This window comes from Halichoerus grypus, chromosome 10 (genome assembly GCF_964656455.1).
Source record: "Halichoerus grypus chromosome 10, mHalGry1.hap1.1, whole genome shotgun sequence".
NCBI classification, from domain to species: Eukaryota; Metazoa; Chordata; class Mammalia; order Carnivora; family Phocidae; genus Halichoerus; species Halichoerus grypus.
Window position 1 is genome coordinate 96,430,322 of NC_135721.1, and position 27,298 is coordinate 96,457,619.

Consider the following 27,298-nt stretch of genomic DNA (forward strand, 5'->3'; position numbering starts at 1 on the left):
ATCAAATATTTTTTGTATGGTATTTATTTATAGCACACACAAAATGTGTCATAATGAAATTGCCAGACGGAGTCACTCCAGAGAGGCAGATGGGCTATGCCCGGTACAAGCAGGATGTCTCACAAGCTCACGCTTGCTTGGCTTCAGCCTGGTCAGCATGTCCTGCAGCACTCTCACAAGAGTACCTTTTACTTTCAGAGTCGAGGCAGACAGCTTCTCTCCTTCAGGCTTCATTGTTGGGGGCTTGTTGTGAACAAGCTTCCACCATCCTGGTTCTCCGAACTCCTGAGCACCCGAACGGAAGAACATCGGGCTTCCCACGCTGAGGCAACCTGCTACTGTGCTCCACCAAGTCGAAGTCTTTTTCCTGGACAGTCCAAGAATTTAAAAATTATTGGCTTTTCAATTCTCTCATTATGTAGAAAATATACTCTGTATACTCTAGGACTCAAAGCCTATGACACACTAGGGAACCTCCAATCTTGGAAGGAACAGAGCCTAATAGTCAAGAGAGAGGCTCTGGGGGCACCTGGGTGGCTCAGTCAGTTGAGCCTCTGACTCTTGGTTTCGGCTCAGGTCATGATCTGGGGGTCATGAGATTGTGCCCCACATGGGCTCTGTGCTCAGCAGGGAGTCTGCTTGAGATTCTCTTTCTCCCTCTTCCTCTACCCTTCTCCCTGCTCATGTGTGTTCTCTCTCTCTCTCTGAAAATAAATAAATAAATCTTTAAAAAAAAAAAAAAAAAAAGAGAGGCTCTGGAGCCTGTCTGGCTCTACCACCTTCTGGCTGCCTCAGTTTCTTCTTTAAAATCAGGATAACAGAGAACTTAGCTCATAAGGCTGCTATGGGGATTAAATGAAATAATTCACACAAAGCTCATAATAAAACACTTATCACAATCATCATGATTATGGAGTTCCACAGGCTAACTGAAGTGAACTTAAGTTGCTTTTATATGTGAATTAAACACAGCTCTCAGGAAAGCAAGCAAGAGAATCATTAGCCCTGGTAAACAGTTCATTTTACCCCAGGAGTCAGATGCACCTCTCAGTCTGCTCCTATTTGCCTGTACATAGAGTGGAATAAAACTATACAATATGTTCCACAAATAGAGTTGAACTCTGGGGGAATAACCAGCTTTGAAAAAAAAAGAAGTATATAACAAAAACTTTAGATGATACGTAAAACGTCAACTATTCAGATTCCCATTGAAAATGCTTTTAAAGGCAACTATTGTATTTCCACCTTGAAAACATAATTACCAGAAATCCTGAAACACAGTCTCTCATAAGAAGACCAGCCTTAACAGTTGGAAAATATTGTTAGGGAGGCAAAAAGAAAAAAGCATTCTTATGGACAAAGATGTGCTAGAAAACAAAAACCACAAATATAAACTTTAATAGGCATGGGCACTCTCTGATGGGGATGATGACACCTTAGCTTCCGCCCCAGTGTTTTGGTCCCAGAGCATCTCTCCCACATTCACACCTTTTCCTAACCTTTCCAAACCCCACTCTTGCCCAAAGGATATTGTGGGGTGGGGAGACACGTTCCACTTGCTTTCTCACACAGCAGGTATGTTGGTCCAGCTGATGGTGTCCCTTCCCCAGGTCCCTCAGGCTCTGCTCACAGTAACTCCCACTCTCCTATTCTCAGATTCGCTTACTCTTTCTTCAGCCTGCTCAAACCTGCTTCTGAATCCCTGCAAGGAATTTTTCATTTCAGCTGCTGTACTTTTCAGCTCCAAAATTTCTTTTTGGTTTCTTTTTAGGTTTTTAATCTCTCTGCTGATATTTCTATTTTGTTTAGACTTCATTTTCTTGACTTTCTCCACATCACTTCTTTGGGCATCTTTAACACAGTTGCTTAAAAGTCTTTGTCTGGGGGTGCCTGGGTGGCTCAGTTGGTTAAGCATCTGCCTTCCGCTGGAGTCATGATCCCGGGGTCCTGGGATCGAGCCCCGTGTCACGCTCCCTGCTCAGCAGGGAGCCTGCTTCTCTCTCGCCCTCTGCCTGCCGCTCCCCCTGCTTGTGCTCTTTCTCTGTCAAATGAATCAATAAAATCTTAAACATAAATAAATTAAAAAAATAAAAATAATAAATAAATAAATAAATAAATGTCTTTGGTAGATCTATCGGTACGTCGTTTTCAGGGACAGTTTCTGTTGGTTTATTGTTTTTTCCTTTGAATGGGCCATACTCTCCGGTTTCTTTGTATTCCTTGTAATTTTTTGTTGAAAACTGGATATTTGAATTTAAAACGTAGTAACTCTGGAAATCAGATTATTTTCCTTCCCTGAGGTTTAAGGGTTTTTGTTTTTCTGATTGTTGTAGCGTGTCTCTGTCTCAAAGATCAGTCCGAGGTAAAAAAAAAATTTAAGTTCTTCTCTGGTCATTCCCCTGGGCATACACGGTGACTTTCTAATTTCCTCTGTGTATGTGGTTACTTTTGATTGTCTCAGTTTTCGATGTCTGGCTCCAAAAAGGGGACAAAGGGAAAAATGAAGGCAGGGAGGAAAGTGCCGGCCTTTTAAGTCCCCTTGAAGTCATTGCAGCCAGAGGGAAAAAGGTCTACAACAATTCAGGGCAGGTGTAACCCACCTCTTCATATTCATTTCTGTGATCAGAAGCAGCAATCAGTGATCAGAGCAGATTCCTGATATTTGGAGGACAGGGTCCTTTTTGTCTACCCTGACTCCCACAAGCTGTGTATGAGCTGCTTTGGGAACAAGTGCACTGCTGGCTGCCACAGGGCTGAAAGGTGTGGAATGGGGAAATGTCACTGTGCTAAGAGCTGAAATCCACCAAAATCAATGCAATTTACCTTCCAAGCCTCCCCCTGGAAGTTGCAAGCCTTCAAAATAGACCCAGTGACCCAAAATAGTTACATCAGACAGATTCTGCCATTTCAACTGTTTTCTAGGTGGGGAGATACTTCTGGTGCTTCCTACTCTGCCCTCCCCCTAGAATCCTTGTCTTATCATTTAAAAATTTTTTAAATACTATGAATGTGTTTTATCATATTTCATCAAATGTAAGATTCATTGACTTTAAGATACACCATTTTATGTACAACAAAAAAAAGAAAACTAGCCATCAGTTATGACACACTAGCCCTTACAAGATTGTATCCAGCTTGTATCCAGTTGTCAGAGATGTGAAAATTTAAAAATGTGTGCATCGTAAAAATCAATGAAATATGGTAATAGAGAAAAGTATTCAAAGTATTCTTCACTGGGGCGCCTGGGTGGCTCAGTCGTTGGGCGTCTGCCTTCAGCTCGGGTCGTGATCCCAGGGTCCTGGGATCAAGCCCCACATCAGGCTGGCTCCCTGCTCCGCGGGAAGCCTGCTTCTCCCTCCCCCACTCCCCCTGCTTGTGTTCCCTCTCTGGCTGTGTCTCTCTGTCTAAATAAATAAATAAAATCTTTAAAAAACAAACAAAAAAAACCCAAAGTATTCTTCACTAATCAAAGATATACCTCCTATATACTAAAATTAATAGAACACTCTGTTAAACTACACTGGAATTAAAAAAAAAAAGTTACACCTAGAAAAATTCAAGGCCAGGATTATAAAAGCAGATTAAATGATCACACATACAAAGGCAATTAAGCTGCAGCAATTAATTAAAGCTTTTGTATCCGTTTAAACTTGTTTCCACAATAGGTACATAAAGTCATTTGAATAAACCTTTACCTATTTCAACTTTAGTAAAACATTAAAGGTATAAAAAGCAAAGCCTGTAAACATCCGAAAGAAAATGTATTCAAATCTTATACTTCATTACACAGTATACTATACTCTTAGATTCTATGACAAATGAGAAATGCCTATTGTTAAGAATTTAAAGAATGTTCTATGGATAGCAGAATTAAAATCTTCAGTAGCTATGAAAAAACTCTAAATGTGCATGTCCTCTGCAGGCCGCTTCCCTGGGGCATAGTGATTCCGTGTATGTTCAGACACAGAGATGTGAGTATGTGGTGACTGCCTCTGGACAGGGGTTTCAGGTAGGTGGCTTTTCCAATCACGGATACTGACAGCAGAGTTCCCAAAGTGAAGGACAGCACTGAGGCAGGAAACTGAGTGACAAGGAATCACAGAGTGATTTTTTTTTAGAGAGAGAGAGCGCACATGTGAGCTCGCAGGCGCAAGCAGGCAGGGGAGGAGCAGAGAGAGAATCCACCCCCAGCACGGAGCAGGCAGGGCTCAATCTCACGACCTTGAGATCATGACCTGAGCCAAAACCAAGAGTCAGAAGCTTAACCAACTGAACCATCCAGGCGCCCCACACAGTAATTTTAATGATCTTTCATTCCTTCTGGTGAGATCAAGGAGAAAGTTCATTGCTTTAAGTTCTCCCCAACACATGCTACTACCCTTTTTAATCAAGACAGAGGGCCTTGATTGCCTTTACAGGCCTTGGGATCCAGCTATAATTTAATAGCACTGTTTTATTTTTAGCACACCTATTTTTATAGTGTCATTCTACGTATGGCAAATGATACGGGTTTTCTACTTATCATGGTGGTTTGAAGTTTCTTTTTAAAATGAATGTATTTATTTAAAAAAAAAGTGACTGGATCTAAATAAGTAAATGGTAATTCAAGTGATACACTAACATGGCCAAAAACCACTAGTTTAATGGTTAAACTACACAGAAACTGGAGAGTAATTAATGCCTTTCAGTAAAGTATTAAAAAGAAAAAAAGTCTTGGCTGATTCCTCTCAGAACATGCTATACAAATGAACAAATGAAACAACTGAACAACTTATGTTAAAATATGGCAAAATCCTTAAAAACAGGCAATTTAAATCCAATTTCTTCCAGAAGACAATCTACTAAGCAGAATGGCACTGAGAGATCAGGAAAACGTTCCAAGATCTAATTTTATCAGTTTTTTCCCTTTCTTGCGCCTTATAAATGGGGTATATTAAGTTCCATAAATAGTGCTAAATCATTAAACTAAGACAACAGATTTCCTTTCCTTAAGAAAAGAACCAGTTATACTGTCAATTCTTTTCTTAGTAGCACTAAATAACTCAAGAACAAAAATAACTCCTTTTGTACAACCATACTGAATCTCTTCTATTTTCTCCCCGCAGCCGAGCCTTCAGAAAGCCGCCGCTCCTGTCGGCTGCCCGCCCTGAGCTCCGGGCCGTGCTGGTGGAGCTGACTTCTCAGCGCCCCAGGAAACAGAGGCTGCAGTGCCTTCAGAGTGAGGGCAGGCACAAACTCCCTGTTCTGATTGTGATCAGAGCCTGTGGCACATCTACACTGACCCAATTAGGCAAGATTTATGAACCTCACATGGGACTTCAGACGGCAACTAACAATCAGCATCTCACACAATTTGCCAATGCAGTTGCAAACTCGCTAATCCCTAATAGCAATAAAAATCTTGTTGATCTGCAGGGACCTTTAGTTAAAACATGTGGTCTCAATATCTGTGCACTGGCATACCCAGGTCTGCCGAGCCAAAGCAGAGCACCAAGGAGGCATGCTCAGCAGTAAAGTCAATGCACTATCATGGAGAGGAATGAATGAACAAGCCGTATGTGTATTAACATGCCTAGACTTTGCTAAGCGCTATAATACCAAAACTTTATCAACAGGTTCTACCTGCTAGTTAATAAAAACAAATACCGAACGGGTAAGAGTCTATTAATGAGGAGCAATTTAAATAGGTACAGCCCATCACTGCCACTGTTTTTCTTCCTCTGACCTTCTGTAAGATATTGATTTCAAAAGGACATAATGATCCTATATCCTCACGTTACAGAGTTACTCATCCAACTGTTAAACAGCCTCATGCAATCCAATGCTCTATTTTTTAACTTTCTAAGAATCTCTTCAAATCTCTTCATGCTCAGTAGAAACTAAGAGTTTCCTCTAAAGTAGGATGAGAAAAGTCTAGAAACCTATACTTGTTTTTAAAGATATTATTTATTTATTTGAGAGAGAGACACACACACACAGAGCACAAGCAGAAGGGAGAGGCAGAGAGAGAAGCAGACTCCCTGCTGAGCAGGGAGCCCGATGCGGGACTCGATCCCAGGACCTTGGGATCATGATCTGGGCCGAAGGCAGACACTTAGCCGACTAAGCCACCCAGGCGTCCCTGGAAACCTATACTTTTAATAGTATATACTTCCACTTTAGTTTCCGTAAATAAGTTTTTTAACTTAAAAAAGTAACAATATCTTCTGGAATTAAAATATTCTTTGTAATTGCCACAAGTACTAATTCCTAAGGGGCTTCGTTAGGCTGTCTCAAACCTCATGTATTTTGTTCTTTACTTCTTCATGGAAGTGTAAGTTTTTCAAAAATCACATTACCTATTCCCTAGTAAGAAGGTCCAATGTTTCTCAATAAAGGCGCAGATATCTTCTTTCCACCGGAAATAACCTTGCCGGCCACTTCCTTCCAGAGACAAGTTGTACATTGCCAGCATGACAACCTGGAACACAAACACAACAAGGGCTGGGAGAAAAGCATGACTAGGGATGTTAACCTTCCAGGGGAAATGTTCGTTGTTTTATAATCTGAGCAGGAATGGTGGGGAACAGAGGGGTTAAAGAAAGGATAATACCTTGGAATAGTCTCAGTAGAGAATTTTATTTCCTGTTTTGCTTTCATTAGATGAATAGCACTAATCCACCTAAGTATGTACAGTTGTTCCTTACACGCTGCATATGCAGGGCTGAGGTGTGGCTGAACTGATTATGATAAACAACTGCCATCCTAAGCAACTAAGCAATCTACCTGTTGTACACCCCCCACCCCCAGCCCCGTCCCTGCATCTCTCCACCTTACACAACGCGGCACTAGATAAGGTGATAACCTCTGGCCGTGAGGCCTCCAGGTACCTGCTACAGCCCACATTTTCTGACTGCTGGGGCTGATCTTTATTAAATATTTTGAAAGTCACCCCTGCCTATATGTTTTTCTAAGCTCTGTAAGGAGCAGAAACAAAAGACTCTCAGAATTTCAAAGCTGAAAATAATGTAGTCACCATCTACTCAGTGTTTGGCCATTTTCATACATGGAAATCTTTCTTTGGATGACATTAGCATTAGACAGGGGCCCAGAGCCGAGAGGCCTGGCTGCTCAGCCCACTCTCAGAGGCTCCAAGACACCCCCGGAGCTCCACGTGAAAACTCCTCATCTGGTCCAGCTTCCTCGTTTACAGGTAATGCATTCATGGCCCCGAACTGGGAAGTGTTTTCCAGAAATATAAGTAACACATGTTCACTGTAGAAGATTTCAATAATAGAAGAGCAAGGGAGGAGGTAAAAATCACTAAATCTACCATCAAGAAACAATCACTTCTGACACATTCAATGACTATGCTTTCAGCCATTTCTTCTTACATCTATATGCAATTTTGAATTATGTAATTTTGTGTAAATGGACAAAATGATACCAGCTATTCAAAACTATGTTTTCAACCTAATAGAAACAGTGATTGATTTGGGGCCATTGAAATTGAAAAGGGGACAGAGAATCCATGAAAAGAATCTAACTTGATTCTTCTTTCCAGAAAGCGCATCCTGAAAATGTAAGGGGGCTAGTAAACTGCGTCTCAGGCTCCCCAGCACCTGTGCTCACAGCTTGAGACCCCCGATGGTCCACGGGAAAACCTCTGACTCCAAGGGCCTGGTAATGCTGACACTTCTCATACTGCTGACGCTTCCATTACCCGAGCTCTCCCCTCCTTAGACTCGTGAAACCTATAGATAGCCCACCAAACAATTAACCCCATCAACAGAGTTTTCAAGTTCTTCCACGCATTTTTGCAACAGGTCCACATCAGCCAACAAACATCTTCCTTAAAACAGTTAAACTGTCCACGGGGACTTACTATTTAATGGATATGGAATTTCAGCTTGGGAAGATAAAAATGTTCTGGAGATGGATAGCGGCAATGGTTGCAAAACAGTGTAAATGTACTTAAGGCCGCTGAATTATATGCTTAAAAATGGATGAAATGGTAAACTTTCATGTTATATATATTTTACCACAATTTAAAAAAGTTATTGTTCAAGAAATACTTTAAGGAGAGACTGAAATGAGCTGCTTCTGCCTACTCCCAGACCCCTAGAGTACCTCAGACACATGTATTCACTGTTAATCTCAGTGGTAGAGACATTGTCTGCTACTTTATTTCTGGTGTATATATATACATATTTTTTTTGGTATGTGTGAAATATTTCATGACTTTCAAAAGTTAAAATTCATATATTTACTTGAAAATAACTTTTTCTATAATCACTTAATATTTACTGCGCAAACTACAAACTCAGTATATGAAGGACGTGGTTTTCCTCCTCTCCTGGAATCTGTAATCTGAAGAAAAGGAATCCCAGGTGGGTTTTCTGCTCTCCCACTAGCAGCCCAAGCCCATCAGTAACAGTGTGTCCCCAGAGAGGAGCTCAGGGCTGGCTGAGCCACAGTAGGCACTTCACAAGCACCTGCTGGAAAACACCTAGAAAAATAATGAGTACAGATCATGGTACATTCTTTACCTGCCACGGAAGAGTAAGTGTCCAGGATGAGAATGTAACAAGTACCCTACCCTTCCCAAACACATGATAGAGTTTCTCCTGCATTTCCAACTGTGGTTCACAAATCACTAAGGAGGAGAGGACACAAGAAAGGGCATGGAAGAAAGGTCAGGAGACCAGACTGCTTTACTAATGGTATTTTGTGATCAAACAAGCATTTCTACTTATTACTTGGAAAAATCAACAAAGTTTAAGATTTAAAAGGATAGAAAACCCACCTATTTGGTGACATCAATAGAATCTATCCAAAACCATCTGATTCTCTTTCAGCTCTTTCTTGAGAGTCTCGGTTTTTTAGGTGCAACTAGAAATACTGGTCAGTAGTTTACCAAGACCAGATCTACCAAGTGTCTGATCTGCCACTTCATCATACCAGGGTATTATCTCCCATCAATCTGTCTTCTGGCAGTGAAAACATAATTTTCAAGTGATGTTAGTCTAATTAAAAGTGCAAACTGAACCAATACATCTTCTAAGCAATATAACCAAAAGCCAGTTGTTCTTTTCAAGAGAACCTCCACAGAAAACTCGTATTCTTGCAAATAAACTCTACATACTTGCTATTTCTTCCACTTTACAGCTTTTTGAGAAGCTACTTGCAGATCAAACACAAATCTGTCATGGGTATATGCATCAGAATAATCTATTAATATTAATCTGACCTTGCCTAGATGCAATATCCCATGTACATGTTGAGAAAAACATCACAATTACATTTATGAGGCTATATCCTCAGTACAAACTTCCCTTCATTTTCTACTTGCATATTTTTGGCTAGTCAAAAAAGGCTCCCTAAATTCACCACTGACAGATTTCATTAGTACATTTCCTAGGGAAGCACTGATAATTAAGATAACAGTCTAAGCTGCTAAAGCAACTGCAGTTTATAAGGAATACCTTAAGTGGCTAAGATCATTTCATCTAAACTCTTTCTCATTACCCTGCTTATTTCCTAGCAAAAAAAGTGCTATGGGTAATTAACTTATTTGTTTGTCTGCTTACTGTTGAAAATAAATGCCTAGAATGCCACCTCCCCAGCTGTCTCACTCAGCACAGCAGTCTCCAGGTCTACGACAGCACCGGGTTTGTCCGAGGCACTCAGTATGTATACTCCAGTCATTTTTAGAACTTACTGTTATCGTTGGTACCCTGTTATAGACATATTAATATAAGAACAAAACCAAAAAAATTTATTGCAAGCTGGAGGTCAGTAAAAAGCTATTGTTCATGCTATAATTGGCTTGGACTAGGGTGCTGGTACTAAAGATGGTTAAAAGGTGGCCATAGGCATTCATTGAAAAAAAATTTTCAAGCATGTCTGTGTTCAAATACAGAAAAGCCAGATTTATGTTGGCTTTTGCCACATTATACCTTTCAACTATTTCTAATGTGGCCATCTTTACATTTTTAAAAATAGTTTTATTGTTCTAAACATGGCTGCCAGAAAAAATGTGAACCTTTTAATTCCAGTAAAATCAGAGTTTGGTATTATGTATAAATGAAATTCTGTGTGTATCTGAGGTTTTCAAGTATCTCAAACCTAATTCACTAAGTTAGCGTTGAGTATTTTTACAAAGAACTCCTTCTCCATATAGTTGGAATATGATTTTCATTGTGATATAGAAAGTGACTCTCAAAACCGCTCAATAGCCTAGAAGTAAGCTCCTCATTCTCTGAATATTCATTCCACTAAATTCTTTGGAGGATCGACCTCATGAATTCGAGGGGGAGAGCTTTTTACTCACTTGCTGCCACGTGAGCTTCAGCCTTTCATACTGCTCCTTGCCATCTTCCGAGCAATCGGAACAAGTGAACCTAAAAAAATTATCACCCTTAAGGTAACTGAGCTGTTCCCTCAGCTGACCTAGGAGAAAAACAAAAAGGCACATCATAGGTTTATTTACAGCGGCGTTTATCGTTTATCAACCAGATTTTCCATGCTTCCCATGTTTTTCCTCTTTTTTAGCCAACCCATGACAGCAGGATGGGAATGGGGAAGGCAGAAGAAAAGATTTTTATTTTTCTAACATAGCATATACCTGTTGAGATCTGTGGTTCCCTAACTTTTAGGAGAAAGATACTGAAAAACCAAGTTAATTTATTGCTGTCATTGAATTTTCCAACTGTTGACATTCCTGACTCCTATGGGTCTCTTGACACATTCTTTCAAGAAATATCTGAGTTCCTGCTGCATGCCAGGTACTGGTGTAGGAACTGGAATACACAGTACCCAAGGCAGGTGTGCTCTTGGCATTTTACAAATTTTGAGGGCCACAGATGAGGAAATAGGTCATCACAACAGCACAGTGTTCTCCATCTTCCTGGGATGAATCAATCTCTGAAAGTGGGGTCTGGGTCTCTGCCTTGAATCACCAGAATCAGGTGATGCTGATGCTCTGAGAGACAAGACAACCACTGGAGTGGAACGCAGTGTGTGCCATAGGGCAATGTGAGGGCACAGAGAAGGGAAGCCCAACCCATATTAGGAAGATGGGAGGGCTAGAAAAAGTGGGGTCTGCGGGGGGCCGGAAGGATGACTAGAATTGGCCAGGTGAAAAGGGGTGCCTGTGTGTTTGGCAGGGAGGCCATGGGGGCTAGAGAGACACATATTCCAGAGAGGAAATGAAAATGTGTGAAGACCTTGGGGTAAGAAAGAAATGTTTGTGGAGAAGAAAAGCTCACCCTAACTGCAAAGTGCTGGTTGTGTGGCAACAGGATACTGAAGAGAGAAGCTGAAGTTAGTAGGGACCCTATCGTGAAAGACAGCTTAAAACACATCCTGAGAGGACAAGGGGAATGCCACTGAGATTTTCAGGCAGGTGCGTGAATCAATAAGCAGAAACTGCTGAGAAGCAAACACTAGCTAAGGCACAGAAAGTTCTAGATTGTTTCCTATGAAAATGTTAATTTATTAATAGTATCTATTATTCTGAATAGTTAAATCCATCTTAAACACATTTCCACATACCAGAAAATGACCCATTTCACATGTATGTATGTGTATACACACACACACACACACACACACACACAAATTTCTCTGACCTAGTTACAAACTCTATTACACAAAGAATTCCTTTACTAGTCTCTGCCTAATGGGAAAATCCTGTTTTGGTTAAGACTCATGATGGCTGGCAGAGCATGCTCCTTGAGAGCTGGCAGATGCAAAGATTAAGTTGAAAGAGTGAGGTATCAGGAGAGCACATGTGTGTGTATCTCTTGCCAGCAGATCTAGGAGGCCAGCAAGCAGAAAACAAGAATGGTCCCAGAAAAAGAGCACAAAATACTCTTAATCTGCTAATTCTGACTTACTTCAGCATACAACAGCAGTTTTCCACGGGAGTTAAATATTACCCAAGTAACTTGAACTTTAATTCTATACTGGGCCTATTATTTGGCCCCAAATCCGTAACATGATCTTGTTAGAACAATGTGGCTAATTCTTTAAATAACGCAGAATTTCCAATTTTCTGATTTTTATTGGGTTGCCATCAAGAACGTTAATTTAACAACGTGAGAGGTTGACAGTAATTTTTATTAATACAAATGTGTCTATGTTTTATATAAATCTGTCATTAACCAACTAAACTAATAATAAATATAATAATTATCTTTTTATTTAGGTCCATTTTACATTCATGTTTGGCTCACAGGTTAGAAAAACAACCTTCACGCAGGAATTGACAAATCAAAGGAATTGAGAAGCTCCTTACTGGCCGGGATCCATTTTTGGCACTTGTCACAGAAGTAGGACAGCTGCTCCTCCATCCACGACACATCTCCTTCATCACTGTTGAGGGAATCCCCACTCTGATCATGAGATAAGTCCACTGATGCCTGGTCCTCCGATTCCACGATCAGGAGAGTCTCCCCCTCCACCTCCCCCTCCTCCAGCCCTTCTGAGGTAGATGTTCTCGTGGCTTCATCATCGTGCCGGCTTATCAAACTACTCAGGTGCATGTTACTATCCATCCCTTCCTCTCACAGTTCCAAAGTGCTTTTCACTAACAATCCTAAGCTCTGGACACCAAGCTTACCGGGGCTTCTACCAGGACCACACAGACAGAAATTCTTCAGAAGAGTGTCTGCCTGCTTCTTGACTCAGCAGGGACTTTTAAAGCAGTAATTTAGAATATATGGTCCACTGCCCTTTTCTTTGGTCAAGCTGGAAAGGACAGTGACCAAAAAAAGGTTAAAGACCTCACTAAGCTATTCTCCATCCACACTCGCACACCCACACTTGACACTGTCCCATCAATATTTGACATCCATTTCAAGTCATGTTTTTTGAGATCCTTTTGCCAATAACATCTTCTCTCTTTCTGCTTCAAGTTGCTCAGTCAAAATAATCTGTTCTCCCAAAAGACGAATGTTTTCTTTTTTCCGATTTTGTCTCTCAATGTCTCTGATCACTCCATCATGAAGCCTCTAAAAACGTAAGAAACAGATTTCAGTAACACCTTAAACAGGTGGTTCCCATCCTTGTGCCATTCAATCCGAGTAACAGTGCTACTAAAATACACTGAAAACTTTCAGACTCCAAATACCCAATTACTATTTCAACTTTCTGCATAAATGTAAAATGTAATAAACCATCAGATTAATTTGGTAGTGTGCTCCACTAGTGTTATCACTAAAATGACTTACCATTATTTTAAGAAATTCCTGAACATTCAGTATAGAAACTTAATAGGAAATAACATTAACTTAAAAAGGAAAAAACTGCTCCTGTGTTGAACTTTAAAAGCTTAATTGATATTCAATGCTTTAAAAGACTTGGTGAGATTTACTACAGTAACTCTATGAACTACACTCATGTTAGCAATTATCCTCACTGAATAATAAACATCAAAGAAAGCAAAAAAAAGGTTACTGAAATTTAAATAGGATGCAAGAAAGGAAAGAACTTGGTTTTTTCTAGTGTGTAAAGAGAAGAAGTAAAAATTATAAAGAATTACCAACCAGTTACATAACCGAGACTCTGCTACTACCAGACGAAAAAATAAAGGCCCATCAGTGGTATACTTTGATAAGCACTAAAGACAGGCAGAAAATTCCAGAACATGGACCTAGCACTTAAGGTGAGACTTTTTAAAGCAAAAATCCAGTCATTACTAATAATTACCATTTTACAGTTTTTAGGTCACAAAATACTCTAATTTTTTTTAACAGTGGCCTTGTGAGGTAGAATTAATGGGGGTGGGGCCCAGGCTTGGGGTTGTTTTTTTGTTTTAAATTATCAGGTCTATTTTAAAAACTCACAAAGTACCTACTTGCTGGACCTCCTCCAAGCCTAGAGTGTCATTCGCTCTTACCAAGGAGTCTGGGGAATTTAAGAGTCCTGGAACAGACAATACAACTGAAAACCAACTTTTTGGAACACTGCTCCTTGACCACATCTCCAGAGACATTTGACTCCTCCCTCTCCAGGTATTTGGTCCTGTGCTCCATGAACCATGACACACCCACCCACACTCCCACCCCACCTCCCAAAGCGCACACCATTGGCTGGAATCATTCTTCCCACACCTGCCTCTGAGATCCCACCTTTCCTTTCTCAGACTTCAGCATATGGCTTAGGAGCTTGCTCTCTGGCCACCATTTGCTACCTTCCTCCAAGTTTCAATATATGCTGATTGCCTGTGACTTCCACTTAACTATCTTCCTAACCACCAAGACCTCTTGACCATTACTCATATAGCACTACTCTTTTTGCTGGGTTCCTGTAAGGATGAATGTCAGTACCTGGTATGTGGCAGACAGTCAAAAATGATAGTAAACTACAGTCATTATTTTATTTCTTGCTTCCTTGAAACTTCCAACACACCCACAGTGTCAATCATCTGTTTTACTCCCTCCCAGGCGAGAAAGAAAGTCCACGGTGAATGACTGGATGTAAAATAAACACAGGTTATTCTGGTCAATCTTCTCTTCACCTAACTTCCAAATATCTAGCTCTTTCTGTTCTTCCATTCTCTAGCACAGTGATATTCAACCCAGCCTGCATGTTAGAATTCCCTGGGTAGCTTTTAAAACATACCTAAGCTGGATCCCCCACCTCCAAGATCCAAGAGATTCTGATTTAAGAAGTCTGGAGTAGGTTAGGTTGTAAAAAACTTCCCAGGAACATGAGATGTGTGGCTAGTTCAGAACCAAGTTCTTACCCATCCTACCCCATACTCTTTGAAAATCCCTGCCTTCACTGACCTCAGAGCTAAATCCTCTACTCCATCTCAAATTTCTTTTGATCACCCTCATTTCCTTTCACTTCTTAGAAGAGGAACTCTCCTGCCTGTGTTCCAAAAGCTACCCCCTTCAGAAGCCATACTTTATTCCCAAATCTCTAACCTTTCACACCCTGTCATGATTCATCCCAATACCCCCTCCCCAAAATTCTTACACCATCACACCTTTCTCTGATTTCCACAAACTGTGAACAACAAGGACAAAGACCTCATCTGCTTCATCTCTGTATACCAAGCACACTGCTCAGCCCAATGCAAGAAAAGACTGTTTACTAGTTCATCCAGTTCATTATTTCCACCCTTAGCAAACTAGGCTCAACCCTAACACACGCGCTGACCTAGTTGCTTGTTCTCACACTCAACGTTCCGCATTGCTGTGAATCAGTTACAGACTCAGGGACGCCTGTCCTTCCTTATCTTTGTTTCTCAACGTGCCTAGTGTGGTGCCTAACACACAGAGATCGGTCATTAAACATGCGCCAACTAGAGTAAAGAGAATAGGAACTGAGAGACACAGAATGGACGGCCAGTCTACCCATCAGTAAGTCACGGTTATTTCCAGAAATACAAGTACCGAAAAAAAGAAAACATGGAGGCTGGTATCTCTAGTTCCCGGAATCTGGTTTCCATAGCAAACTGCTCCTTAAAAGACAAAAGACAAAAAAAAAAAAAAAAGCATCCATCAAATTACCTTGGCCAAAGGCACGGAAAGTGGATGCGGGGAAGCCTCCTTAATCCTGGGATAAAATCTCACTAGCACTGAAACACATTAGGATTGAGCCTCAACCTTGGGCCTGGGGTTGGGGAGAGGCCGACAACTTGCTGAGTGCACCCCACGCAAACCCCTTCCCCGCTTCGACTTTGCAGCAGCCCAGGTGAGACGCTGAAAGGTCGGTGTCACTGCAGGTTGGCGGTGACTTGGGAACGGGACAGCCGACCACGCCGCGGGTGGGCCTTAGCGGGAGCCAGGCGGCTGCGGCGCCGAGGGCCGGGGCTCCCAGGCGCCGGCCAGGACGGGGTCGCCCGGGGCCTCCCGGTGCACGCGGCCGCGGGGACTGCGGCGCCCAGGACCCGGCGAGCGGCGGCCAGGCCGCAGTCGCGAGAGCGCGGGGGAGGCGGGCCGCGCCGCCGCGGAGCCCACGAAAGAGGGAAAGACGAGGAGCAGCGGAGAACCACGCGGAGAGAGACCAGCGGGCCCAAGGTCGCCGTCGCCGCGGCCACCGGCCGCGGGCCCCGGAAGAGGCGGTCACGTGACACCGACCTGCCGGTCCTGCCGCTGCTTCAGATGCACGCCGGCCACGGTGGCCGCCGTCAGCACCACCGAGAGGCCCAGCACCGCCTTCGAGCTCCTCGACATCCCCGCGCCGGCCACTGCGGCCTCCTCCTACCCGCCCCGGGCCCGGGGCAGTCGCTGAGCGATTCTCTCCGGGTACGGGTCAGGCTCGACCGCTCGAGCGCAGAGCCCCGGCCTCCGGGTGCGCCGCCCGCCGCGCCAGGCGCGAGCAATCGAGAGCCGAGCGGCGTCTCGCTCCGCGGAAAACGTGGCTGCGGGTGCGGTCATGGGGCAGGAGTGCCTCTGCCTCTCCTCCCGACCCTGGCACGCACACACACACCTGTCCCCTCTGAGCGCGACGGTGAGCCGGGTCCTTTGCTCCATACCAGCTTCCCCAAACGCAGCCTCATTGCCCCTTTGGAGGGGCAGGTGCCACCAGAAGATGGAGTTCTTGCTTGAAGATTCATAATTAAATGTTGTAGACACTGTCACCTGTTTTCATCTTGATGCTGTGTGCTGCCTGGTCAGTCTCTGATTTTTCTTAAAACCGAAAGTCTTCTGGCTAAAGAGCATGCTAACTGAACAGCAATGCCTCGTTGCCTCCAGATAAGAAAAGCGTTGGTCAAATTGTTTCCCGTGTAATCTTTAAGAGATCACCTTTATACCTTTGGAACTTCAGTTCCCTCACCAATAAGACAGGATTCCCGATTCCCACATTACTAGGAAAATGAATAAATGAATGAATGAATGATAGAATGCGTCAGGCATTGTGCAAGACATCATTTTCACTTTTCCTTATGGTAGAAAGAAGTTTGGCTTTCCAGAAACTATAAAGTATCTGATAGAGCAGACAATGAAGAGTATTCCCATTAAGTCATTCTTTCCCACTGGAATTCACAGGGAGTAAGTTTCTTCCTATGGAAACAACTGTGGACAATTGATTAGGGCCAGGTCTTGGTTAGGATCACCCAAGGGCTTCTCCATCATTCATTTCTGTAGTGCCTTGCTATTCCAATTTCTGTTATTTCAGCATAAATGGCATGAGGTGATTATTGCTCTTAAGAAATGTAATAAAATAAAAAAATTTAAATACTCTTTTCAAATCACATTTTGTCCACAGTATTTTTCTCAGCCAGAGGAGGATGTACCACTGAATTGGAAAACTGGGTTCCTGCCTTAATAGACCGTGGAGTTAGAAGAACTTTAATTCAAGGTATATTTGTATACTTCTCTAATAGAAAAAAAAAAAAACTATATTGGACTGCTTTTTACTTGTGGTGGACTCCAGATATTTTTCTCTGAGTCAGTGAGCCTTCAGCAGAGCTACATGGCCTTAGAATTTGTCAGAGTTAGATGGCCTTTCATTCTATTGTGACTAATTTTTCAATTTGTCTTCTTTAAATGTAGTTTTATTCTACTTTTAAAAATCCTTTATGTGTTAACAATGTCAAATGAAAAAGTGGATTATCTATTTAAATATTTATGACCCTTGACAGGGTATTTTGTGTGATTACTGTCACATAAATGACTGAAATGAGAGAATGACTGCAGACCCCTATATCCAATAATCACAATAAAAAAGACAGGGAGGGGCGCCTGGGTGGCTCAGTCGTTAAGCATCTGCCTTTGGCTCAGGTCATGATCCCAGGGCCCTGGAATCGAGCCCCGCATTGGGTTCCCTGCTCAGCGGGAGCCTGCTTCCCCCTCTCCCACTCCCCCTGCTTGTGTTCCCTCTCTCGCTGTATCTCTCTCTGTCAAATGAATAAATAAAAAAATCTTAAAAAAAAAAAAAGACAGGGAGACGGTTAACAAGTAGCATTCGTTATGGACTGCGTGTTTGTGTCCCCTCCTAAAACTCTTATGTTGAAATCCTAACCCCCTAGTTATAGGAGATGGGGCCTTTGGGAGGTAGTTAGGTTTCGATAAAGTCATGAGGGTAGAGCCCCCAGGATGGATTAGTGTCCTTATAAGAAGAGCAAGAAACTAAAGCTTGCTATCCACCATGTGAGGACATAGCAAGAAGACGGCTGTCTGCAAACCAGGAAGGGCCCTCACTGGAACCCAACCAGGCTGGCACCCTGATCTCAGAATTCCCAGCCTCCATAACTGACAAATCTCCGTTGTTTAAGCCATGCAGTCTTTGGTATTTTTGTTACAGCGGCCCAAGCTAAGACAGCAATGAACTGTTCCCCAAAGTTAAGTATGGGTGTGGATTCCTGCTCCAGAGTCAGTATCACCTAATACAGAAGATTCAAGACCCAGTTCTCTGTCAGAACCTTCCAGCAACTCTCCTCCAGGAGCCAGGTGCTGATTGGTCTTGAATTCCTCACTCTCTTTTTCTCAATGGTAAATCATCACTTATGCCAACTAAATGGAAAAGTCCTGCCTAACCATTGGAGAATCTCAGTAAGAGGTGCTCCTGAAATAATCGCAGAGCTCCTACTACAAGGTAGAAGGCATAAAATTGAGACCCACCCACCCACAGGGAGGGTTAAAAAAAATCACTTCATAATATTGGCACTTAGCACATTAATGTGCTAAATGCATTTCAAAGCTGTTTATCTCTTTACCAGGATCTATTTCCTCCACCCCCAGCTCCCACTCTTCTACTCTCTGCTTCTGTGACTTTGACTTTTTTAGGTTCCACATATAAGTGAGATCATACAGTATTTGTCTTTCTGTGTCTGGCTTACTTCACTTAGCATTATACCCTCCAGGTTCATCTATGTTGTTGCAAATGGATTTCCTTCTTTTTCATGGCAGAATAATATTCCTGTGTGTGTGTGTGTGTGTGTGTGTGTGTGTGTGTGTGTGTGTGTGTGTGATATTCTTTATCCATTCATCTGTCAGTGGACACTTACAGTGTTTCCATATCTTGGCTATTAATGCTGCAACTGATATGGGAGTATAGATAGCTCCTCAAAATCCTGATTTTATTTCCTTTGGATGTATACCCAGAAGTGCAATTGCTGAATCACATGATAGTTCTATTTTTAATTTCTTGAGGAATCTGCATACTGTTTTTCATAGCGGCTGCACCAGTTTACATTCCTACCTACTTTACTCCACATCCTCACCAACACTTCTTACTTCTTGTCTTTCTGATGACAGCCTCTCTAACAGATGTGAGGTGATACCTCTTTGTGGTTATAATTTGTGTCTTCTGATTTTCCTGACAATCAGTGATGTCGAGCACCTTTTCATCTACCTATTGACCATTTCATTTATAAGACGAATGAGTTGTGGGGATCTAATGTACAGCATGGTGACTAGAGTGAATCATACTGTGTTGTATACTTGAAATTTGCTAATAGAGTAGATCTTAAGTGTCCTCACCACACACCAAAAAGGTAACAATTTGAAGTGATGGATGTGTTAATGAGTTTGATTGCAGTCATTATTTCACAATGTGTAGATGTATCAAGTCATCACATTGTACACCATAAATATAAACAATTTTTATTTGTAAATTATTCCTCAATAAAGTTAGGAAGAAAAGAAATTATAAGAAAAATTTTAAAGCACCAAGAAGAAAAAATAAATTATACATACACATATACACACATCAAAAGAAAAGACAAGAAGTACTGATATAGCCATTTGCAACGATGTGGATGGAACTAGAGGGTATTATGTTAAGTGAAATAAGTCAATCAGAGAAAGACAATTATCATATGATCTCACTGATATGAGGAATTTGAGAAACAAGACAGAGGATCACAGGGGAAGGGAGGGAAAAATGAAACAAGACGAAACCAGAGAGGGAGACAAACCATAAGAGACTCTTAATCTCAGGAAACAAACTGAGGGTTGCTGGAGTGGTGGGGGGTGGGAGGGATGGGGTGGCTGGGTGATAGACATTGGGGAGGCTATGTGCTATGGTGAGCACTGTGAATTGTGTAAGACTGTTGAATCACAGACCTGTACCCCTGAAACAAATAATACATTATGTGTTAATAAAAAAAAAAAGTTCATTTAAGAATGCCAAAAAAAAAAAAAAAGAATATGCTATATGCTATATGCTACAACATGGATGAACCTTGAAACTTTGAAAACAGTATGCTAAGTAAAAGAAGCACAAAAGATCAGGTATTGTATGATTCCATTTATTTAAAGTGTCCAGAATAGGCAAATCCCTGTTTGCCAAGGGCTGGGGGATTTGGGAGATGGGGAGTAATGGCAAATGAGTTTCTTTTTGGGGGTAATGAAAATGTTCTAGAATTAGATCATGAGGATGGGTGCACAACTCTTGACTCTGCTAAAACCCACTGAATTGGGTACTTTAAAGGGTAAATTTTATGATATATTAATAATTTCACTGAAGCTGTTAAAAGAAGGTGAAAAAAGGCGGTTTATATGTATCAACTCATTTCATCTTCACAATGACCCTACAAAATGGGTGCTGTTCGTGTCCCCATTTTACAGGTGAGGAAACTGAGGCACAGAGCGGTATATAACTTGCCCAGAGCCCACAGCCAGAAAGTTACAGAGCAACCTAATTGGTTTTTAATTTTGTTTTCAAAGACATAAAAGATTAAATTTGCCTGGTTTAAAGTTTAAAACAGAGAACATATATCTTCTGTCAGTAGATACAAGGAGAATATGTGTATCTAGAATCTTCCAATCCTGTATTTTAACGACTTAAAAAGTGGGAGGAGAGAGTTAAGCAAGAGAGGGAGGAGAGGAAAGAGGAAGAGAGGACTAGGCACTGATGGGAGAGGGGAGGGAGAGAGAACCAGAAGAGAACAGAAAAATCCCCCAGGAACCCTCCATAGGTTCTGGGAGAATAGCATTCACCTCCCTGGGATGTTCACTGGAAAATGGACTTCTGAGAGATGTGCCCCATTCATATGGCCCCTTGGAATTCTGGTTTGGGGTCTTCCATTCCTCCTTTTGATAGGAGAGCCTTGCAGCATCCAGCAGAATATTGTTCTCAGAAGATAGTCTCTGTGAGCGAGGCTCTGCAGGAACAAAGAGGTGGGAAGCAGGGATTCTGGCTTCACTCGGGGGATAATCCCTGACCTTTGGGGCCTCAGCTTCCTCCTCTGTACTATGGGTACAATGATATGTCTGCTACCTCCTTGGCTTTCTGGTTGAGACAAAGAATTAGTATCACGGCTGCACCAAAGCCAGGCAGGTGGTGATAATGCAAGTTGGAGCATCCCCGCCAGGGAGCCTTAAGATGGGAACCCCTGGGCCCTGGGGGGAGGGGGACAGCTCCTGTCACTACTGCTGCTGGGAGTGGTCCTGAATCCTTGCTCACATATTTAGGAAATGTCTCTTCGTTTGCAGCTCAGTGGGCCTTCTGGTGACATCTCAGCGGGGGCAGCAGTAAGGCCCCTCACCAAGCTTGCCCAAATCATAGATGAGTTTCATAGTTTCCAAATACTTGGTATGACTGAGTTCTTTTGGATTCAAAATCCAGTCACATTATCAGAAAAAAAAATGTAACATTACCATTGTTAATGGAAGAAAAGAGCTACTAGAGCCTTTAAATATAATTTCGACTGCTCGGGGCACCTGGGTGGCTCAGTCGGGTAAGCGTCTGCCTTCGGCTCAGGTCATGATCCCAGGGTGCTGGGATCCAGCCCTGCATCGGGCTCCCGGCTGAGCATGGAGTCTGCTTCTCCCTCTCCCTCTGCCCCTCCCCCTGCTTGTGCTCTCTCTCTCTCTCTCTCTCTCAAATAAATTAAAAAATCTTAAATCACAAATCTTTAAAAATCTTTAAAAAAAAGTCTTGATCAGAATTTATGTGCAGACATTTTATTTTTCATTTTTTTCATTTTTGTTTTTCTTAAGTTTATATTTTAGTAATCTCTATACCCAACGTGGGCTTGAACTCACGAAACCGAGGTCAAGAGTCATACCTTCTTCGGACTGAGCCAGCCAGGTGCCCCTCTGTGCAGATTTAAACATAAAACTTGGTATAAAAAAGAGACAGAGAAACAAGCTGTAGTTTTTCATTTAAAAAAAAAATCACAGAGTTGTTACCAGGAAATTTTACATGGATTCAATATTCAAATCTGCCCCCACACTTTGTTTTTGTTTTTCTTCTCATAATTATAGAGTATCATAGATTTTTTTTGTTTTTATCTTTATTTTTTTAAGAATATATATAAAGACAATGTAAATAATGATTATCCATTAAGTTGCATTTAAGAGTCTCATGCTCTACAAACTGAGCTAGCCAGGCGCCCTTCCATGAAGCTCCATTTAGAATTATCCAAGCTCCCTCAAGCTGATCCCAGCGAGCTATACAAATACCCCTTTTTTATGTATATCAGGATTGGACAAAGATTTGGAAACATGGCTAGTTAAACACAATTTGTTTTCTGGGCCAGAACTTCTGAACCTCATGTCTCTGCCTTTCTCCTAGTGTCCTGGTATCCTGAGATCATATGAGCTCCCACCCCTCTCAACTTTGGACTGACCCAGATGTGCCGAGAATGACCACTGCTCTCCCCATAGAGAGACAATAGTGCTCCATTCACAACTCCTGTCCCTTCAGTGTCGGTTTTGATGGGCATTGGAAACGGGGCCAGTGGTGACATTAAAACAGGAAGCCTCAGGGGGCGCCTGGGTGGCTCAGTTGGTTAAGCGACTGCCTTTGGCTCAGGTCATGATCTTGGAGTCCCTGGATCGAGTCCTGCATCAGGCTCCTTGCTTGTCAGGGAGTCTGTTTCTCCCTCTGACCCTCCCCCCTCTCATGTGCTTTCTCTCTCTCTCTCAAATAAATAAATAAAATCTTTAAAAAAAAAAAAAAACAGGAAGCCTCAGAAGCATATCTGCTCAAACTCAGGTGTGCTGGAAGCCTGTGGGCTTTGAGGGTACCCCACCCTTGCTGAGTTGTTTTCAACCCTTGAAGTCCCTTTGAAATTGATTGCTTGCATGATCATTCTTCCTATGGAAAATCACTGGGAGACACAACCTCTGCCATCAGCCTGAGCTTAATTTCTAAGACAAAAATATAAATCTGACCTTCTTAGAAACCTCTATGGCTCTGCACTTCTAGGGGATGAAGCCCCATACTGCCCTCTGCCCTCCCCTCCAGCCTTTTCTAAGGAAGAGGAGACATCAAAAATAAGTACAGTCGGAAATCAGGGGCTTGGGGACGAACCAAGAAATGAAAACCAAGCTGGAGGAGGACAATCATCTCCCTATGTTTGAACAATGTGGTCACACAATACTTCTTCCACTTTAACTCATACAAGGGCGGGATTTGGAAAAAAAGAAAAAAGAAATATGCCTTCACCACCCAGTGTGTAATTTGGCTTGTGTTTTGTGGGCTTGAATCGGGGCCAGGTCTTTGCAGCTATTATGGGAAAGCCGGGTTTCCAAGTCACTTCTGTTTTAGGGACTATTAATCATCAGTACTCTAGTGGGAGATATTAATAGGAAGGCATAGGTTTAAAGTGGGATAGACGGTGGGCGCGAATGTAGCAGGTGAGGGCGGACACCTAAGGCAATGCATGAGAAGGCTGCACAGGGCAGGTCTCTGATAGAAAGAGGGGGCAGCGAGGAGGCCGATTTGTTTAGGAAGAAGGTGGAGGGTGTCAGCTGCATCGGCACCAGCATCTGACCTTTGTGTAAATGTTCCAATCTCAACACCAAATGAGTGCGGAAACATCACATCACATGACACCCCGTAAAGCACCCTTATGACTTTTTAAAAAGCAAACATGGAGCTCTGCCTCATGTATGGCCCTGTAGTGGGCTTTAACAGGCAGGGAATTTAACAGGGCCCCATCATCTTCAGGTTTAACTTCTGAAGTCAGCCCTCAGCATGTAAAGCAAAAATCACCGTTGAAACTGCCCTTGAAAATCCCTTAAGAAGGTGACGTGTTGGAATCAATAGACTTCATTTCAATAAGTCCAACACAATTTTTCCTCTGGCACTGAAATTGATCGCTGTGAATTCAGTGGAGGATCTATTTAATTTATTTGGAATTCTGTATAGGAGATTTGTCTCTTCTCTCCCATTTAGTAATGTATTCAATCATTTATATCAGTGTGGACTCACACATACTTATTTTATACTTTGGTTTATAACACAGCATTTCTTTATCTTGTGGCTCAAATTGTTGCAGTTTTGGCCACTGGGAGCTCTTCCAGCAGGCTTCTGTACCCTTTGACACATCCCCGCCAATGGGTTTGTTTTTTGTTTTTTTTCCTCATACTTGCTTACTTTCTGGCACTACAAGATACTCCAGCATCATTTGCTGTGAACTTGACACCCTTGTTAAAAATTATTGACCACATACGTGAGCGGTTACTTCTGGGCTCTCTATTCTATCCCATTGGTCTGTAAGTCTGTCCTTATGCCAGACAGAACAACACTGTTTTGATTACTGTAGGTTTATAATAAGTTTTGAAATCAAATCTGAGTCCTCCAACTTTGATATTTTTCAAGATTGCTTTGGCAATTTGGGGTCCCTTGAGATTGCATATGAATGTTAAGATTGGTGTTTCTAGTTCTGCAAGGAATATCACTTGGATTTTGATAGGGATTGCACAGGATCTGTAGATCACTTAGGGGAGTATTGTCCAGTGCTAAGTCTTTCAATTCATCAGGAAATGTTTTTCCATTTATTTGTATCTTTCTTTAATTTGGGGGGGTAATATTTTGAGTTTCCAGTGTACAAGTCTTTCTCCTCCTTTGTTAAATTCATTCCTACGTATTTAATTATTTTTGATGTTGTTTTAAACAGAATTGTTTTCTTAATTCCTTTCATGGACTGTTCATTGTTCATGTATAGAAATCCAGCTGGGGGTGCCGGCGTGACTCAGTCCGTTAAGCGCCTGACTCTTGATTTCGGCTCAGGTCATGATCTTGGGGTCCTGAGAGCAAGCCCCGCATGGGGGGGGGGTCCATGCTCAGTGGGGAGTCTGCTTGAGATTCTGTGCCTTCCTCTCCCTCTGCCCCTCTCCCTCACTTGTGCTCTTTCTTTCTCTCTCTCTCTCAAATAAATAAATCTTTAAAAAACTGCAGGTGAGGGGCGCCTGGCTGGCTCAGTCGTTAAGCGTCTGCCTTCAGCTCAGGTCATGATCCCAGGGTCCTGGGATTGAGTCCCACATGGAGTTCCTTGCTCAGTGGGGAGCCTACTTCTCCCTCTGCCTGCCACTCCCCCTGCTTGTGCTCTCTCTCTCTGACAGATAAATAAATAAAATCCTTAAAAAAAAACCACAGGTGATTTGTGTACATTGATCTTGTATCCCACAACTTTGCTGTATTTATTAGCTCTGTTTTATTGTGTATAGACTCTTTAGGGGTGTCTGCATATAAAAGTATATCACCTGTAAATAGAGGTAATTTCACTTCTTCCTTTCCAATGTAGGTGCCTTTTCTTTTTCTTGCCTGGTTGCCCTGGCTAGGACTTCAGCACTAGGTTGTACAGAAGTGGCAAAAGTGGGCATCCTTGCCTTGTCCTGGATCTTAGGGGAAAAGCTTTCAGTCTTTCACCATTGGGGATGATGTTAGCTATTGGTTTTTCATATATGGCCTTTATCATGTTGAGGAAGCATCCTTCCATTCCTAGTTTATTAAGTGTGGGGAGTTTTTTTTATTAAAAAGTGTGTTGAATTTTGTCAAATGCTTTTTCTTTATCAGCCAAGATGATTATGTGGGTTTCTCTTTCATTCTGTTAACGTGATGTATTACACTGATTGATTTTTGTATATTGACCCAGGCTTGCGTTCCAGGAATAAATCTTACTTGGTCAAGACAGATAATCTTTTTTAATATGCTGCTGAATTTGGTTTGCTGGTATTTTTTTTTAAAACAAATCCAAATTTTTATTTGCAGGGCCAATTATCATTTGTACTCAGTTTGCTAGTATTTTATTGGGGGATTTTTCCATCAAAATTCACCAGGGATATTGGTGTGTAAATTTCTTTTCTTATAGGGCGCCTGGGTGGCTCAGTTGGTTAAGCGACTGCCTTCGGCTCAGGTCATGATCCTGGAGTCCCGGGATCGAGTCCCGCATCGGGCTCCCTGCTCTGCAGGGAGTCTGCTCCTCCCTCTGACCCTCCCCCCTCTCATGTGCTCTCTCTCTCATTCTCTCTCTCTCAAATAAATAAATAAAATCTTTAAAAAAAAAAAAATTTCTTTTCTTATAGTGTCTTTGTCTGTTTTTGGTATCAGGGTCTCATAGCATAGTATTCCCTCTTCTTCAGTTTTTTAAAGAATTGGGGAAGGATTGATGTTCATTCTTTAAATAGCTGGTAGGATTCACCAGTGAAGTCATCTGACCCAGGACATTACTTTGTTGGGAGGTTTTTGGTTACTTATTCAATCTCAATGATGTAGGTATATTCGGATTTTCTATTTCTTCATGATTTAGCTTTGTTAGATTGTTTCTAGAAATGTGTCCATTTCATCTAGGTTATCCTGTTGATTGGCATATAAACATTCATATTTTTATTTCCACAAAATTTATAATAATGTCCACACTTCCATTTCTGATTTTGATGATTTGAGTCTTTTATATCTTTTTTCCCCAGTCAATTGAACTAAAAGCTTGTCTAGGGCCACCTGGCTGGCTCAGTTGGTGGAGCATGCAATTCTTATCTCAGGGTTGTAAGTTCAAGCCCCACGTTGGGTATGGAGATTACTTAAAATAAAATCTTTTAAAAAATAAAAAAAGTTTATTTCATTGATCTTTTTGAAGAATTAACTTTTAGTTTTATTGATTTTTTCTGTTGCTTTTTTTCTATTTGTTTTTTCTATTCTCTATTCCACTTGTATCTCTGCTTCAATCTCTATTATTTCCTTCTTCCTGCTAGATTTGGGTTTAGTTTGCTCCCCTTTTTAGTGTAAGGTTAGGTTATTGATCTGAGATATGTCTTCTTTTTCAATGTATGCATTTACTGCTATAAATTTCCCTCTTAGCACTGTTTTCACTGAATCCCATACATTTTGGTATTTTGTGTCTTTGTTTTCATTTGTCTCAAGGTATTTTCTAATTTCCCTTGGGATTTCTCCTTTGACCCATTTTTTATTTAAAAGCATGCTGTTGGGTGCCTGGGTGGTTCAGTCAGTTAAGTGTCTGCCTTTGGCTCAGGTCATGATCTCAGGGTCCTGGGAGGGAGCCCTGCATCAGGCTCCCTGCTGGGCAGGGAGTCTGCTTCTCCCTCCCCTCCTGCCCCTCCCCCCTGCTCATGCTCTCTCTGTTTCTCTCAAATAAATAAATAAAATCTTTAAAAAAAAATAAAAG

At 41.9% G+C, this 27,298-nt stretch overlaps 2 protein-coding genes and 1 long non-coding RNA gene across 3 annotated transcripts in view; 1 reads left to right on the forward strand and 2 right to left on the reverse strand.

Annotated features, from left to right (window-relative positions):
- KAT14 (lysine acetyltransferase 14) overlaps positions 1-12,539 on the reverse strand; it is a 34,069-nt gene extending 21,530 nt beyond the window's left edge. Inside the window, exons 1-4 of the mRNA XM_036120494.2 lie at positions 12,281-12,539; positions 10,313-10,431; positions 6,339-6,460; positions 186-367 (exon numbers count right to left, since the gene is read on the reverse strand). Of these exons, the coding sequence (XP_035976387.1) occupies positions 186-367; positions 6,339-6,460; positions 10,313-10,431; positions 12,281-12,539 (682 nt within the window). The remainder of the gene's footprint in view (positions 1-185; positions 368-6,338; positions 6,461-10,312; positions 10,432-12,280) is intronic.
- A 299-nt stretch (positions 12,540-12,838) lies between these two features.
- Positions 12,839-16,282, reverse strand: PET117 (PET117 cytochrome c oxidase chaperone). The gene is made up of 2 exons (XM_036120497.2): positions 16,074-16,282; positions 12,839-12,995 (listed from the first exon to the last, which is right to left on the reverse strand). The coding sequence occupies exons 1-2, from the start codon at positions 16,167-16,169 to the stop codon at positions 12,846-12,848; spliced, it is 246 nt and encodes an 81-aa protein (XP_035976390.1). The 5' UTR covers positions 16,170-16,282; the 3' UTR covers positions 12,839-12,845.
- A 96-nt stretch (positions 16,283-16,378) lies between these two features.
- On the forward strand, positions 16,379-23,113 carry LOC144379250 (uncharacterized). The gene is made up of 3 exons (XR_013441926.1): positions 16,379-16,608; positions 17,206-17,298; positions 22,462-23,113. It is a non-coding gene; the product is annotated as an uncharacterized LOC144379250 (long non-coding RNA).
- The last annotated feature ends 4,185 nt before the right edge of the window (positions 23,114-27,298 follow it).

What these genes read in the sequence shown, in the direction of transcription:
- PET117 (XM_036120497.2), bottom strand. Translation starts at nt 16,169, where the DNA reads ATGTCGAGGAGCTCGAAGGCGGTGCTGGGCCTCTCGGTGGTGCTGACG. An exon ending in AGCAGCGGCAGGACCGGCAG is followed by an intron (nt 12,996 to 16,073) that starts GTCGGTGTCACG and finishes TTACGTTTTTAG; the next exon opens with AGGCTTCATGATGGAGTGAT.